General features: G+C 40.4%; 1 protein-coding gene across 1 annotated transcript; it reads left to right on the top strand.

Annotated features, from left to right (window-relative positions):
* Window positions 1–7: 7 nt before the first annotated feature.
* Window positions 8–12522, top strand: ndp (norrin cystine knot growth factor NDP). The gene is made up of 2 exons (XM_034201658.1): window positions 8–479; window positions 11623–12522. Exons 1-2 carry the CDS (start codon window positions 273–275, stop codon window positions 11845–11847), a joined length of 432 nt encoding a protein of 143 aa, XP_034057549.1. The 5' UTR covers window positions 8–272; the 3' UTR covers window positions 11848–12522.
* The last annotated feature ends 1231 nt before the right edge of the window (window positions 12523–13753 follow it).

Genomic DNA, 13753 nt, shown 5'->3' with positions numbered 1-13753 from the left:
CAGACTGCGGTGGATCCAGACAGCGGGGGAATGGAGCGTCCCAATGAAAAAAAAAACCTTCCTCCTCCTCTTACCTGTTTCCCTTCAGCTCAACGACCTTGAGCCCCCGCTGTACTAACAGGAATAAGAAACAGATCAAATAAAGACCACCCTCCCCCTCCCAAATCCCATTTTATTTTGTGGGAAACAAACACAACTACTACTGAGAAAGCAGGAATAAAAGAAGACATTTTTGGACGTCCCGTGAGGAGACTTTTTGGGGTGGTCCCATCATGAAACCGTTCATTTCTGTGCCCCCTCTCTCATGGCTATTGCTGGTCCTGATGTGCTGCCCCCTGCTGGGCATGGTGGAGGCTGCAGGCGGGAAAAAAGCCAACGATAACGCTAACCCCCACCTGGGAGATTCGGACCCTGAACGCTGCATGAGGCATCACTTTGTGGAGACCATCACACACCCCATTTACAAGTGCAACTCCAAGGTGAGGGAACATTCATTTTGATTGGATATTATTTTTTATTTTTTATTCATTTATTTAACAGTACACATTAATCAACATTTCTGTAACTGTGCCATTTTCATCTGTAGTCTCTGGACAGCCTTGAACCCATATTTATATAAACACCATGTTATCATTAGTAAGAATATTAAATACATTAATTTTTAATGGATATTATTTATTTTGTATGTATTCATTTATTTAATTTGGTTAAGCTAACCAAAACAAACTCATGACTTTACATTGACAGATTTCTTAAACCCATATTTCTATGAAGAACAGTTTAAAGGTGGGGTAGGTAATTTTGGAGAAACCAGCTCGAGTGCGCTAGAATTTGAAAATACACAGCCGGAAGAAATGTGCCACTTCCTCACAGAGCCCCTCCTCCAACACACACGAACGCGCACATGACCAATGAGGGCACGAGATAAGTTTGTGCCCAGATGGAAGGCTGACAGGCAGGTAGGCCATCCAGTTACTTTAGCCGGGCCGGCTCAGATGATTGGTCGTGCTTTTTACAGCGCCACGGCTTCCAGAGATGATATGTTGTTATGGATTTATTGTCAAAGCATTTAATATATTCATTGCTATCGGGATGTTAAGAGCATTCCATGGAATATAACAACAAGTGTATCTCAAGCCGGTTTCTCAAACTTACCTACCCCACCTTTAATATTAGTAACATTATTAAATAAACCCTAAACATTACGATTGATCTAAACAAGGAAAATGACATCTACATTTACAAAGGATTGGTAGAACGTGTTTCCCCCCTTAAAAGTGTACATTTATTTTGATTATACTTCACGTTATGTTTACACATTGTATAGACTTATTTATACATTATGAGTAATTAAAGCACAAAGAGAAGAATCTGCCTAATAGTAATCACCCGTTCACTTATTTAATATCAAGTTTTCTAAGGAAACCGGCCAACTGACAAAAAAAACGAATTTGTTAGAAATATCAGGGAAACATTTTGTTCCAAGTCAAACCTCAGAGAAGCAAAGAAAACCCGGAGCAGTGGCCAAAACAAAGAATCCAAAAACATCATTTATTCATCAGACACATTATTATATTCCTACTAGGCTTTCTCAAAGGTTTGCGGCCTGTGGTTTGGAAACCTTGAACAAGAAGTGACACCTAACACAAAACATAAAATAACATTTTTGTACTTAAAGGGTTTAGGTCATTTGAAACGTATGCACCAGCACTGGCTGTTCTGAGTTTGCACCTTAAGAGTTTATTGCACTTTTTACGAGGATAAAAGCTTCAGCTAAATTAAATGTAATGCATAATGACATAAGAGGGTCGCGGTAAGTAGAACCAAATCCAACCTTTTTAGACCTAATAAATGTATTAATTTCCTCTCATGAAGTCTGAACACAAACTGTCAAAAGGTAAAAATTGTAAGATGAACTGTGGTCTTTTTTACTCTCAATGGGCAAATGTATTTGAATATAAACACCATACTGTATTGAAGGACACTTAGAATTAGAGATTGAGACCATAAACTGATCAGGAAAATGTTCACTGAGGTAATAAATAAAGTGAAAAGAAGCCTCCTTTTCCTCCTATACAATCTGACTTCTTTTTGAAACCAGTGGAGTTGGATCTTGCAGTTATATTTATTCTACTGAGGTGTATTGTATATTCTTTACAAATGGTTTTTCATGTGTAGAGGATAGAACTACAACATTTTCTTCGGAAAGATTGCACAATAACTTTCATTGTAATGAACACTTTGAAACAGGACCAGAAACTCATCAGGAAATGGTTTTCTTAGGTTATAAATGAACTGAACAATAGGCTAATTTTTTAATAGACTTCTATACAATCTGACTTATTTTTGCAACCAGTGGAGTTGGATCTCTAAAAAGTATTCCAAGCTATGTTGTATGTTCCTCACAAATGGTTTTCAAGGATACAATTACTAGATTATCTCAGGAAAAAGTGAGGGTAATTTTCTCATAGACTTCTATACAATCTTTTTGCAACAAGTGGAGTCACCCCCTGCTGGATATTAGAGATATGGCAAGTCTAACTTTGACTACGAGGTTTTGTTTGTTTTTACCCCATTCTCTCTGTAAAGCCTGTGTGTGTGTGTGTGTGGTGTGTGTGTGTGTGTGGTGTGTGTGTGTGTGTGTGTGTGTGTGTGTGTGTGTGGGTGTGTGTGTGTGTGTGTGTGTGTGTGTGTGTGTGTGTGTGTGTGGTGTGTGTGTGTGTGTGTGTGTGTGTGTGTGTGTGTGTGTGTGTGTGTGTGTGTGTGTGTGTGTGTGTGTGTGTGTGTGTGTGTGTGTGTGGGACATAAGCCACGCTGCAGACATATTCTGCGCCTCAGCTGGGACTCAGTTTTGGCTGAAGTGGACGTCTCTCTGTCAGCGACTAAAGGAAGAGAGATGGGCTGAAGACAGAAAGAGAGAGTGGACATTTACCAAATGACTCCCTATTTTATCACAATGTTTCCTTCTCTTAAGTGTTCGTCAACTCAGGGACTTGCACTTCATGTCTAGAGACTGATGAGCCGTTGAGTCACGTGAAACGCTCTCGTCAGAGGTGGGAAGTAGTGGATTACAAAATACTTTGTTAATGTACTTAAGTACATGTTTCTGGTATCAGTACTTTACTCCACTACTTATTTTTCGGATGACTTTTTACATGATGAACCCAAATACCTGTACTTTCTACTTCTTACATGTTGAACACTAATACCTGTACTTTCTACTTCTTACATGTTGAACCCAAATACCTGTACTTTCTACTTCTTACATTTTGAACCCAAATACCTGTACTTTCTACTTCTTACATGTTGAACACTAATACCTGTACTTTCTACTTCTTACATGTTGAACTCAAATACCTGTACTTTCTACTTCTTACATGTTGAACCCAAATACCTGTACTTTCTACTTCTTACATGTTGAACTCAAATACCTGTACTTTCTACTTCTTACATGTTGAACACTAATACCTGTACTTTCTACTTCTTACATTTTGAACCCAAATACCTGTACTTTCTACTTCTTACATGTTGAACCCAAATACCTGTACTTTCTACTTCTTACATGTTGAACCCAAATACCTGTACTTTCTACTTCTCAAATTTTGAACCCAAATACCTGTACTTTCTACTTCTTACATGTTGAACCCAAATACCTGTACTTTCTACTTCTTACATGTTGAACCCAAATACCTGTACTTTCTACTTCTTACATTTTGAACCCAAATACCTGTACTTTCTACTTCTTACATGTTGAACTCAAATACCTGTACTTTCTACTTCTTACATGTTGAACACAAATACCTGTACTTTCTACTTCTTACATGTTGAACACAAATACCTGTACTTTCTACTTCTTACATTTCTAACACAAATACCTGTACTTTCTACTTCTTACATGTTGAACACAAATACCTGTACTTTCTACTTCTTACATGTTGAACACAAATACCTGTACTTTCTACTTCTTACATTTCTAACACAAATACCTGTACTTTCTACTTCTTACATGTTGAACACAAATACCTGTACTTTCTACTTCTTACATTTTGAACACAAATACCTGTACTTTCTACTTCTTACATGTTGAACACAAATACCTGTACTTTCTACTTCTTACATTTTGAACACAAATACCTGTACTTTCTACTTCTCACATGTTGAACTCAAATACCTGTACTTTCTACTTCTTACATGTTGAACTCAAATACCTGTACTTTCTACTTCTCACATGTTGAACTCAAATACCTGTACTTTCTACTTCTTACATGTTGAACTCAAATACCTGTACTTTCTACTTCTTACATGTTGAACTCAAATACCTGTACTTTCTACTTCTTACATGTTGAACACAAATACTTGTACTTTCTACTTCTTACATGTTGAACCCAAATACCTGTACTTTCTACTTCTTACATGTTGAACTCAAATACTTGTACTTTCTACTTCTCTCATTTCCCAAACAGCTGGTTCCTTTAGTCTGAATGTGTGTTTGATGCGTGATCATTATTCTTTAGAGTCATTGCGTGCCTATTGATTTGAACACGATCCGTGTATCCATCATTTCCTGGTCTTCTCTAAAGAAGAGGGACCAATGGAAACGTTGTCATGTTGCCGTTGTTCAGCATGGAAACATTCATTAGCTAACAATGACATTATTGTTCTATTAATATAAAGGGAGGTCAGGTACTCTTTAAAGCAGCTGCTAGTTATGGGTACTTTTTACTGAAGTACACTTCAAAGTTCTTTACTTTTACTTGAGTAAAGAAGTTTAGTCAGTACTTCTACTTTCACCAGAGTATTTTTAAACACGAGTATCTGTACTTCTACTCGAGTAAAGGATGTGTGTACTTCTACTTGAGCAAAGGATGTGTGTACTTCTACTTGAGCAAAGGATGTGTGTACTTCTACTTGAGTAAAGGATGTGTGTACTTCTACTGGAGTAAAGGATGTGTGTACTTCTACTTGAGCAAAGGATGTGTGTACTTCTACTTGAGCAAAGGATGTGTGTACTTCTACTTGAGTAAAGGATGTGTGTACTTCTACTGGAGTAAAGGATGTGTGTACTTCTACTTGAGCAAAGGATGTGTGTACTTCTACTTGAGCAAAGGATGTGTGTACTTCTACTTGAGTAAAGGATGTGTGTACTTCTACTGGAGTAAAGGATGTGTGTACTTCTACTTGAGCAAAGGATGTGTGTACTTCTACTTGAGCAAAGGATGTGTGTACTTCTACTTGAGTAAAGGATGTGTGTACTTCTACTGGAGTAAAGGATGTGTGTACTTCTACTTGAGCAAAGGATGTGTGTACTTCTACTTGAGCAAAGGATGTGTGTACTCTTGCCATCTCTGGCTCTCGTGGAAAATGGGGCTCTCGGTTTCCCCTTTTTGTCGTGCAGTTGTTCAGCGAGCGTGAGTGATCCGTTCTTTGGTCTTTTTTTAATATTCGGGCTCTGAGTGTGTGGAGCAGGTGGCCAAACCACAGCTCAGGGAAGTCAGGGCTGAACACACACTCAGCGTGAGTCAGGATTGCTATTACAGTACATGGAAAACCAGCGGGACGCCTGGCGCAGAGACTGTAATACACCTCAGTGTGTTCAAACCACACAGTGAACACCTGCAAGAGTGTTTCTTTAACGTATTATATTCATATCATGTATACATTCTTAATCTGCAAAGTTACTTATACAGTATGAGTTCAATAATAGTGGCTTAAAAAGTGGAAGTATTCAAGTTAGTTACAAATACCTCAAATAAAAGTGGTACTTGAGGTAATTAACTAATTTACATTCTATTCATGTCCCTGTTTTCGAGGAGGTTTTTATTTATATTTGAGTTTTATCTAAATATGTAGTTACACTTATATTATGTTAAATATAAAAAATAGTTGTACCATGTTTATGAGAACATTTTCACAGCTGTAGGTCTCGTAGACAACTCACACAATCCAATCCTGACCAATCAAGGTTCATTAAAGTTGTTTTTCTTGACCGAATTTCAAAATCAATGTTTCATTTTCACTCCCGAGAAAATTCAGAATTGAGAGCTTCAACAATTCAACAGCAAATTGTGACGATCGAAAGGCTGGAAACAAAGAATATAAGATTATCAAATAATTAAATCATTTGGGATTATTTTTCGTCAAATTCATAAATAGTTGTAGTTAATGTTTCAGTCAAACTAAAACATTGCACCACAGCTGAAGAATTCATCCAAAGTTGATTCAACTAGATTCAATTAGATTTACATGAAAAGGAAATGGGTCTTTGGCACTGGCGAATAAAACAACACTGACTAAATACAGTACGACATACAATTCACAAATAATATACAAAACAAATGGAAATTGCATCTCAAAGAAAGTGTTGAGGCGTTTTTTCTTCTATTATCTTGGAACCACTAACCCTTACATCTCAAAACATTCTCTTGCACTATTTTATCAGTTGTATTTGTTTTATGTCCTATATTCATGTTGCATTGTTGGAGGAGCTTGTGACTTCAGTTTTTCATTGACATATCTTCACTGTAGCTAATGTGCTAATGACAATAAAGCCTTGAAACTTGAAACTTACGCTCAACCTGCCTGTAGTTTGTACGGGAATTATGTTTATACTCAGTGTTGTAGATATTACTTTCCCAAAGTCAGTCATCATGAATGAGGAGCAGCAGACAGTCTGATCCTCATCTAGGACAAAGACAAATGGTCTTAAAGTGGCGACAACACTCCTGATTGTGTGTGTGTGATTGTGTGTGTGTGTGTGTGTGTGTGTGTGTGTGTGTGTGTGTGTGTGTGTGTGTGTGTGTGTGTGTGTGTGTGTGTGTGTGTGTGTGGTGTGTGTGTGTGTGTGTGTGTGTGTGTGTGTGTGTGTGTGTGTGTGGGTGGGTGTGTGTGTGTCACCCTGCCATGGCCCCAGACAGGCTTTTGTCAAAGTGGGAACACGGGTGGCGACACACAGCAGCTGACAGAAGGACACAGGAGTCTGTTTAGAGAGGCGACAGGAATGTAGTGACCCACAGAGGAACGCCACTAATCAGTGTGTGTGTGTGGGGGGGGGGGGGGGGGTGGGTGTATGTGTGTGTGTGTGAGGTGGCTGGTCAGACTTGGGTAAAGCTTAATACACGAGACAATTTGTATGCATTAGGGAAAATCGTCTTTGATCTATCCCAGACCACGATAACAAATCCCTGAATCCTGAATTAGAAGTGTGTGTGTGTGTGTGTGTGCGTGCGTGCGTGCGTGCGTGCGTGCGTGCGTGCGTGCGTGCGTGCGTGCGTGCGTGCGTGCGTGCGTGCGTGCGTGCGTGCGTGCGTGTGTGTGAGGTGGCTGGTCAGACTTGGGTAAAGCTTAATACACTGGTTTCGTCCCCTCAGCCACTTGTATCCCTGATACAGACACTATGCATTTTTCCAGTCATGGTTATCCTGCTTTAAATTATTCACACTATAACCCAGTAATTGTCTAAATATACTTACACAAAGCCACTTAAGCACTTTAAGTAACTTTGCATTTAATTGAGCTGGGTTTATGGTTCAAACAGGACCTTGAAATCCACAAAAGCTTCAACATGTTTTGAGAAACATTCAAACAGTTCTTGGAAAATACTTAATTTGTTTTACTTATCATTAACAAATAGACTACACTTCACTGTCGACATGTTTATCGTTCATTCCTGTGGTGGGTTTTTTAATCTGCATCAGGAACACGTGGACTGTATCGCAGTGACACACAAGGAACTCATCTGAAAATAAGGCCAGCATCTTAAATACTGAACATTTGACATCAGGGAAAAATCGTCTTTGATTGATCCCAGACCACGATAACAAATCCTGTGTGTGTGTGTGTGTGTGTGTGTGTGTGTGTGTGTGTGTGTGTGTGTGTGTGTGTGTGTGTGTGTGTCTGTGTGTGTGTGTGTGTGTGTGTGTGTGTGCGTCTGTGTGTGTGTGTTATCTCCCAGTCTGCAGGTGCAAGGCTGAATCTGGGAGGTTGCTCATTTTAACATCGTAGTCAACAAAAATCTCCTTTGTCATCGCTGACAGCGCCTGCACGTCCTCAAAATCCCCCGTTTAAATGACTTCTGATGTCATTGCATGTAGCCGACGCCCATTTACAATGTGTGCAATCGAAGATACAAACTCAAAACAGCAAATGTACAGTGGCTTTCTGTTTGCCAAGTAAGATATGTACACTTTCTTCTGTCCTGATATCGATGGGGAACAAATGGTTTCACCATTTTGGAGCTCGGATTGCAATAGTTGTGTTTTTTTCAGCAAGCTGTACACTGCTCTCTTAGTACACTGCCATTTCATGCACTGTGATTTGTGTGTGTGAATTTTTGACTGAGTAGCGGGTCTAAGATCTAGCGGGTCTAAGATGGCATCAGCTCCACATCCCTCAGTAGACTCCAGCATGTCCAGAGCGCAGCCTCCAGACTCCTCACCCACACCAAATCATGGCATCACATCACCCCGGTCCTCAAAGAACTCCACTGGCTCCCCGTCTCTCACCGCATCCACTACAAACTCCTGGTCCTCACTTTCAAAGCCCTCCACCATCTGCCCCCCCCCCCCCCCCCCTACCTCACTGACCTCCTCATCCTCTACCAACCACCCCGGACCCTCAGATCCACCTCAGCCGGTTTGCTTTCCATCCCCAAGGCCAAACTCCGGAGCTTCGGGGACAGAGCCTTCTCTGTGGCAGCCCCGAAGCTCTGGAACTCCCTACGTCAACTCTGTATCCATAAGCCCCCCCCCTCTCAATCAACTTCCTCCTGACTGCTTTTCTGTTTTGTTTCTTCGTTTCTTTTTAGTTTTGTTTTAGTTTTGTTTGTCTACCCTCCTTCCCAAATGTAAAGCATCTTTGGGTTCAAGAAAAGCGCGATAGAAATACAATTTATAATTATTATTATTAAGATCACACATAGCCGCTCTCACTGGAAGTGACAATTGCCGGCATCAGCGAGCTACCTAGCAATCTGTTTGTGTGTTGAAGCAAATCATTAAAGACTGCTTGATTAACCCCAGAAAAATAATGGTGGCAAGTGTGGTATTATGTTTATTTAATGTAACCTAATGTTAAGTAGCCAAGGTGAGGATGAGAAGCATTAATGTCATGGTTTGGTAACCTGATTTTAAGGAGCAGAAACTCTCTGAGTCCGATCATAAAGTGGTCCAGCAGACTGATTGGTGAGCCACAGCTAAACCTGGAGACCCTGTACCTCAGGCAGTGATAACCCTGGAGACCCTGTACCTCAGGCAGTGATAAACCTGGAGACCCTGTACCTCAGGCAGTGATAAACCTGGAGACCCTGTACCTCAGGCAGTGATAAACCTGGAGACCCTGTACCTCAGGCAGTGATAAACCTGGAGACCCTGTACCTCAGGCAGTGATAAACCTGGAGACCCTGTACCTCAGGCAGTGATAAACCTGGAGACCCTGTACCTCAGGCAGTGATAACCCTGGAGACCCTGTAGCTCAGGCAGTGATAAACCTGGAGACCCTGTACCTCAGGCAGTGATAAACCTGGAGACCCTGTACCTCAGGCAGTGATAACCCTGGAGACCCTGTAGCTCAGGCAGTGATAAACCTGGAGACCCTGTAGCTCAGGCAGTGATAAACCTGGAGACCCTGTACCTCAGGCAGTGATAAACCTGGAGACCCTGTACCTCAGGCAGTGATAAACCTGGAGACCCTGTACCTCAGGCAGTGATAAACCTGGAGACCCTGTACCTCAGGCAGTGATAAACCTGGAGACCCTGTAGCTCAGGCAGTGATAAACCTGGAGACCCTGTACCTCAGGCAGTGATAAACCTGGAGACCCTGTAGCTCAGGCAGTTAAAGCGGTTATCCAGCTCCATATTAGACGATGACTCCACCCTCTGCACTCAGAATTCAAGCTTCTTCCTTCGGGCCGCAGGTTACTCGTCCCAAGGAGTAGAACGAAGCGGTATAAAAACAGTTTTATCCCAGCAGCTATTGCACAAATTAACACATCAGAGGAGCGTCACACAGATGCCTATTTGTATTTATTTATTTAATTGTGAATTTTGAATGTCCATGTTTGTACTAGTGTTTTCCTTCTTAAAATGTTTTAAAAACATTTTGAGCAGGGTATACTTGTACTTTTACTAGTCCTTTTATTAGAGATGTGTCTGTTTGTGTTTGTTTTTAGTGCCAGGATGGACCCCTTGTCTTTTTCTCTGCAAACAGAATCTACCTACGGGTACAAATAAATAACCTGAACCTGAACCCAGGCAACTTTTTGTCCATACTCATAGTGCTTTACATGTATATCTAAAATGTTTTGCTTTGGGAGACACGTTGGCCCTTAAATGTAGGTACAGAAGTACTTGATTCCAGAAGCAGAATTCCTTTATTAGCCCCGTACAGCGTTGCAGAAAAAGTGACATGGCAGATAAGAGGCAAGCCATAACAAAAGTAGCTAACATGATATTTAAGATACATCATATGTTTGAACCGTGTCGATGTGAGAAGGGCCGGATGCATTCACAGCCATAAGGCCAGTCGAGGGTCTTAATAATAATAATACATGACACTTATATCGAGCTTTTCTAGAAACTCAAAGACGCAAAGTGGATTCGGGCAGGAAAGGGAGGCGTTGTGATGTTATTTGATGTCTTCTTAACTCTGTGTTCAGATGGTGCTTCTGGCTCGCTTATAATAATGGGAATAAAATGCAAATCCAATTAAAGTGTGGGCTGTTGCTTTTAAGTTGGAGTCTCCAACCACATCATTTAAACTCATTAAACACGTCGGGCTTTTCTTTTGTTGCATGAAGGAGAATCGTTGCCGTAACTTTAATGTCTGGTGTTTTATAGAGTGGTGCAGTGACGCGTCCTAAAACCCGGAAGTATAATCATCATAAATCGAATCGATAGAAAATGATAAAAGTAGGGTAGACATGTGGAGATGATCCGGCTGAACAAAACGTGATCCGTCTCTTAAAGGATTTCGACCACAGACCTTATTCCCAGCTATTTTCCTAAACCCTATGGAGAATTGCATTGCTTTTTTGTCGAAGGAACCGGAAGGAGTTTACTTCCTGGTTTTAGGATGCGTCACTGCACCACTCTATACGCGTGCATCATCTCAGTGTCTCACTCTTTAAATGCTGTTGAACTGAAAGCAGTATTGAGGTTCATTGCTAATCTAAAGGCCCTTACTTCTCATTATCACCACAATAAATCGTATTTAATTTAGTCTTAATGCACATTATTCAATTTCACATTCTGTTCTTGTACATATCATATTCTATTGACATGTATATAGACTTCTTGCACTATTTTTATTTTGTATTTTTGTATTTTATTCTATATGTTGCATCGATGGAGGAGCTCAGGTCAGAAGAATGTCATTGCCATGTCTACACTGAAGCTTTGAGCATATGACAATAAAACCTTTGAATCTTGATGAAATCATGCATCTGAAATGTCCTGAAAGCTACTGTCTCCTACTGTTGTTATCATTCTACAATAACGTTATATAATGTGGTGAAATGTAGACATTTTACTGCATAATAGGGGCCTTTAACTCTGTGTTTCGGAGAGGAAAGGGAGTCGTTGTAATGTTATTTGATGTCGTCCTAACTCTTCTTCCTGCTGTGTTCAGATGGTGCTCCTGGCTCGCTGCGAGGGTCACTGCAGCCGCTCCACACGCTCAGACCCGCTCATCTCCTTCAGCTCGGTGCTCAAACAGCCCTTCAAGAGCACCTGCTCCTGCTGCAGACCCCACTCCTCCAAGCTGAAGGCGGTGAGGCTGCGCTGCTCCGGAGGAACAAGGATCACCGCAACGTACAGATACATCCTCGCATGCAACTGTGAGGAGTGCAGCTGAGGAACTCTCAAACCATTCCTCTGTTGGCCTCGAGACTCAAAGCTGTCTGGAGATCTTTGGATTGGAAAATAATCGACAGATCGGCTCGAAACTCTATCTTGGGAGATGGATAGTGACCTTTAAAACTGACCTGGGACTCAGAACACTCGTTATTATGTGCTTTCAATCATTTGTCCACAAACAACTATCTGTCTGGAGCTCTTTGGATTGAACAAATCGACGGGTCGGCTCGAGATCTATCCATCTATCTTGGGAGTTTGGATAATGATATTTAAAACTGACCTGAGACTCAGAACCCTCTTTACCTTCTGCATTATTATCACTTTTTGTCTGTTTTCATGGTGTTCGATTGTCAATTTGAAAATACCAGAAGGAAAAGGTTGTGCACAGATTGAACTACAAAACTAATCAGTCCAATATATAAATCGGAAAATCGACGGCGGCTCGAGACACATCCTTTACTCAAGTAGAAGTACAGATACTCGTGTTTAAAAATACTCTGGTAAAAGTAGAAGTACTGACTAAACTTCTTTACTCAAGTCAAAGTAAAGAGGCTTTGAAATGTACTTCAGTAAAAAGTCCCCATAACTAGCAGCAGTTTTAAAGAGTACCTGACCTCCCTTTATATTAATAGAACAATAATGTCATTGTTAGCTAATGAATGTTTCCATGCTGAACAACGGCACCATGACAACGTTTCCATTGGTTCCTCTTCTTTAGAGAAGACCAGGAAATGATGGATACACGGATCGTGTTCAAATCAATAGGCACGCAATGACTCTAACGAATAATGATCACGCATCAAACACACATTCAAACTAAAGGAACCAGCTGTTTGGGAAATGAGAGAAGTAGAAAGTACAAGTATTTGAGTTCAACATGTAAGAAGTAGAAAGTACAGGTATTTGAGTTCAACATGTGAGAAGTAGAAAGTACAGGTATTTGAGTTCAACATGTAAGAAGTAGAAAGTACAGGTATTTGAGTTCAACATGTAAGAAGTAGAAAGTACAGGTATTTGTGTTCAACATGTAAGAAGTAGAAAGTACAGGTATTTGAGTTCAAATTGTAAGAAGTAGAAAGTACAGGTATTTGTGTTCAACATGTGAGAAGTAGAAAGTACAGGTATTTGGGTTCAACATGTAAGAAGTAGAAAGTACAGGTATTTGAGTTCAAAGTGTAAGAAGTAGAAAGTACAGGTATTTGAGTTCAACATGTAAGAAGTAGAAAGTACAGGTATTTGAGTTCAACATGTGAGAAGTAGAAAGTACAGGTATTTGGGTTCAACATGTAAGAAGTAGAAAGTACAGGTATTTGAGTTCAACATGTAAGAGTAGAAAGTACAGGTATTTGTGTTCAACATGTAAGAGTAGAAAGTACAGGTATTTGTGTTCAACATGTAAGAGTAGAAAGTACAGGTATTTGGGTTCAACATGTGAGAAGTAGAAAGTACAGGTATTTGAGTTCAACATGTAAGAAGTAGAAAGTACATGTATTTGTGTTCAAAATGTAAGAAGTCAAAGTAAAAAGTCGTCAGAGAAATAAGTAGTGGAGTAAAGTACTGATACCAGAAATATGTACTTAAGTACAGTAACGATGTATTTCTACTCCACTACTTCCCCCCTCTGATGACTTTTAAAACTGACCTGGGACACAGAACACTCTTTTCTCTCTGCATTATGTACTTTCAATCACTTCTCCACAAACGTTTGCACCAGGAGCTCTCCTCGCTCATTACAGGCCTCCATAATTCATAACACACATGTAACCGCAGTCTGAGAGCTCCTTACAACTATCTGTGCCATAAAGAAAACCCATCGTGCACCACGACGATCGTTAACAAAAAGCAGCATGGGGAAAAAAAGGATGAGACGTGTGGTGCGATTTCACCTGCGAGAAATCCCCCAA

This window comes from Gymnodraco acuticeps, unplaced genomic scaffold, assembly GCF_902827175.1.
Source record: "Gymnodraco acuticeps unplaced genomic scaffold, fGymAcu1.1, whole genome shotgun sequence".
In the NCBI taxonomy this organism is placed as follows: Eukaryota; Metazoa; Chordata; class Actinopteri; order Perciformes; family Bathydraconidae; genus Gymnodraco; species Gymnodraco acuticeps.
This window is presented reverse-complemented; position numbering and strand designations above follow the sequence as displayed.

What these genes read in the sequence shown, in the direction of transcription:
- ndp (XM_034201658.1), top strand. Translation starts at nt 273, where the DNA reads ATGAAACCGTTCATTTCTGTGCCCCCTCTCTCATGGCTATTGCTGGTC. An exon ending in TTTACAAGTGCAACTCCAAG is followed by an intron (nt 480 to 11,622) that starts GTGAGGGAACAT and finishes TGCTGTGTTCAG; the next exon opens with ATGGTGCTCCTGGCTCGCTG.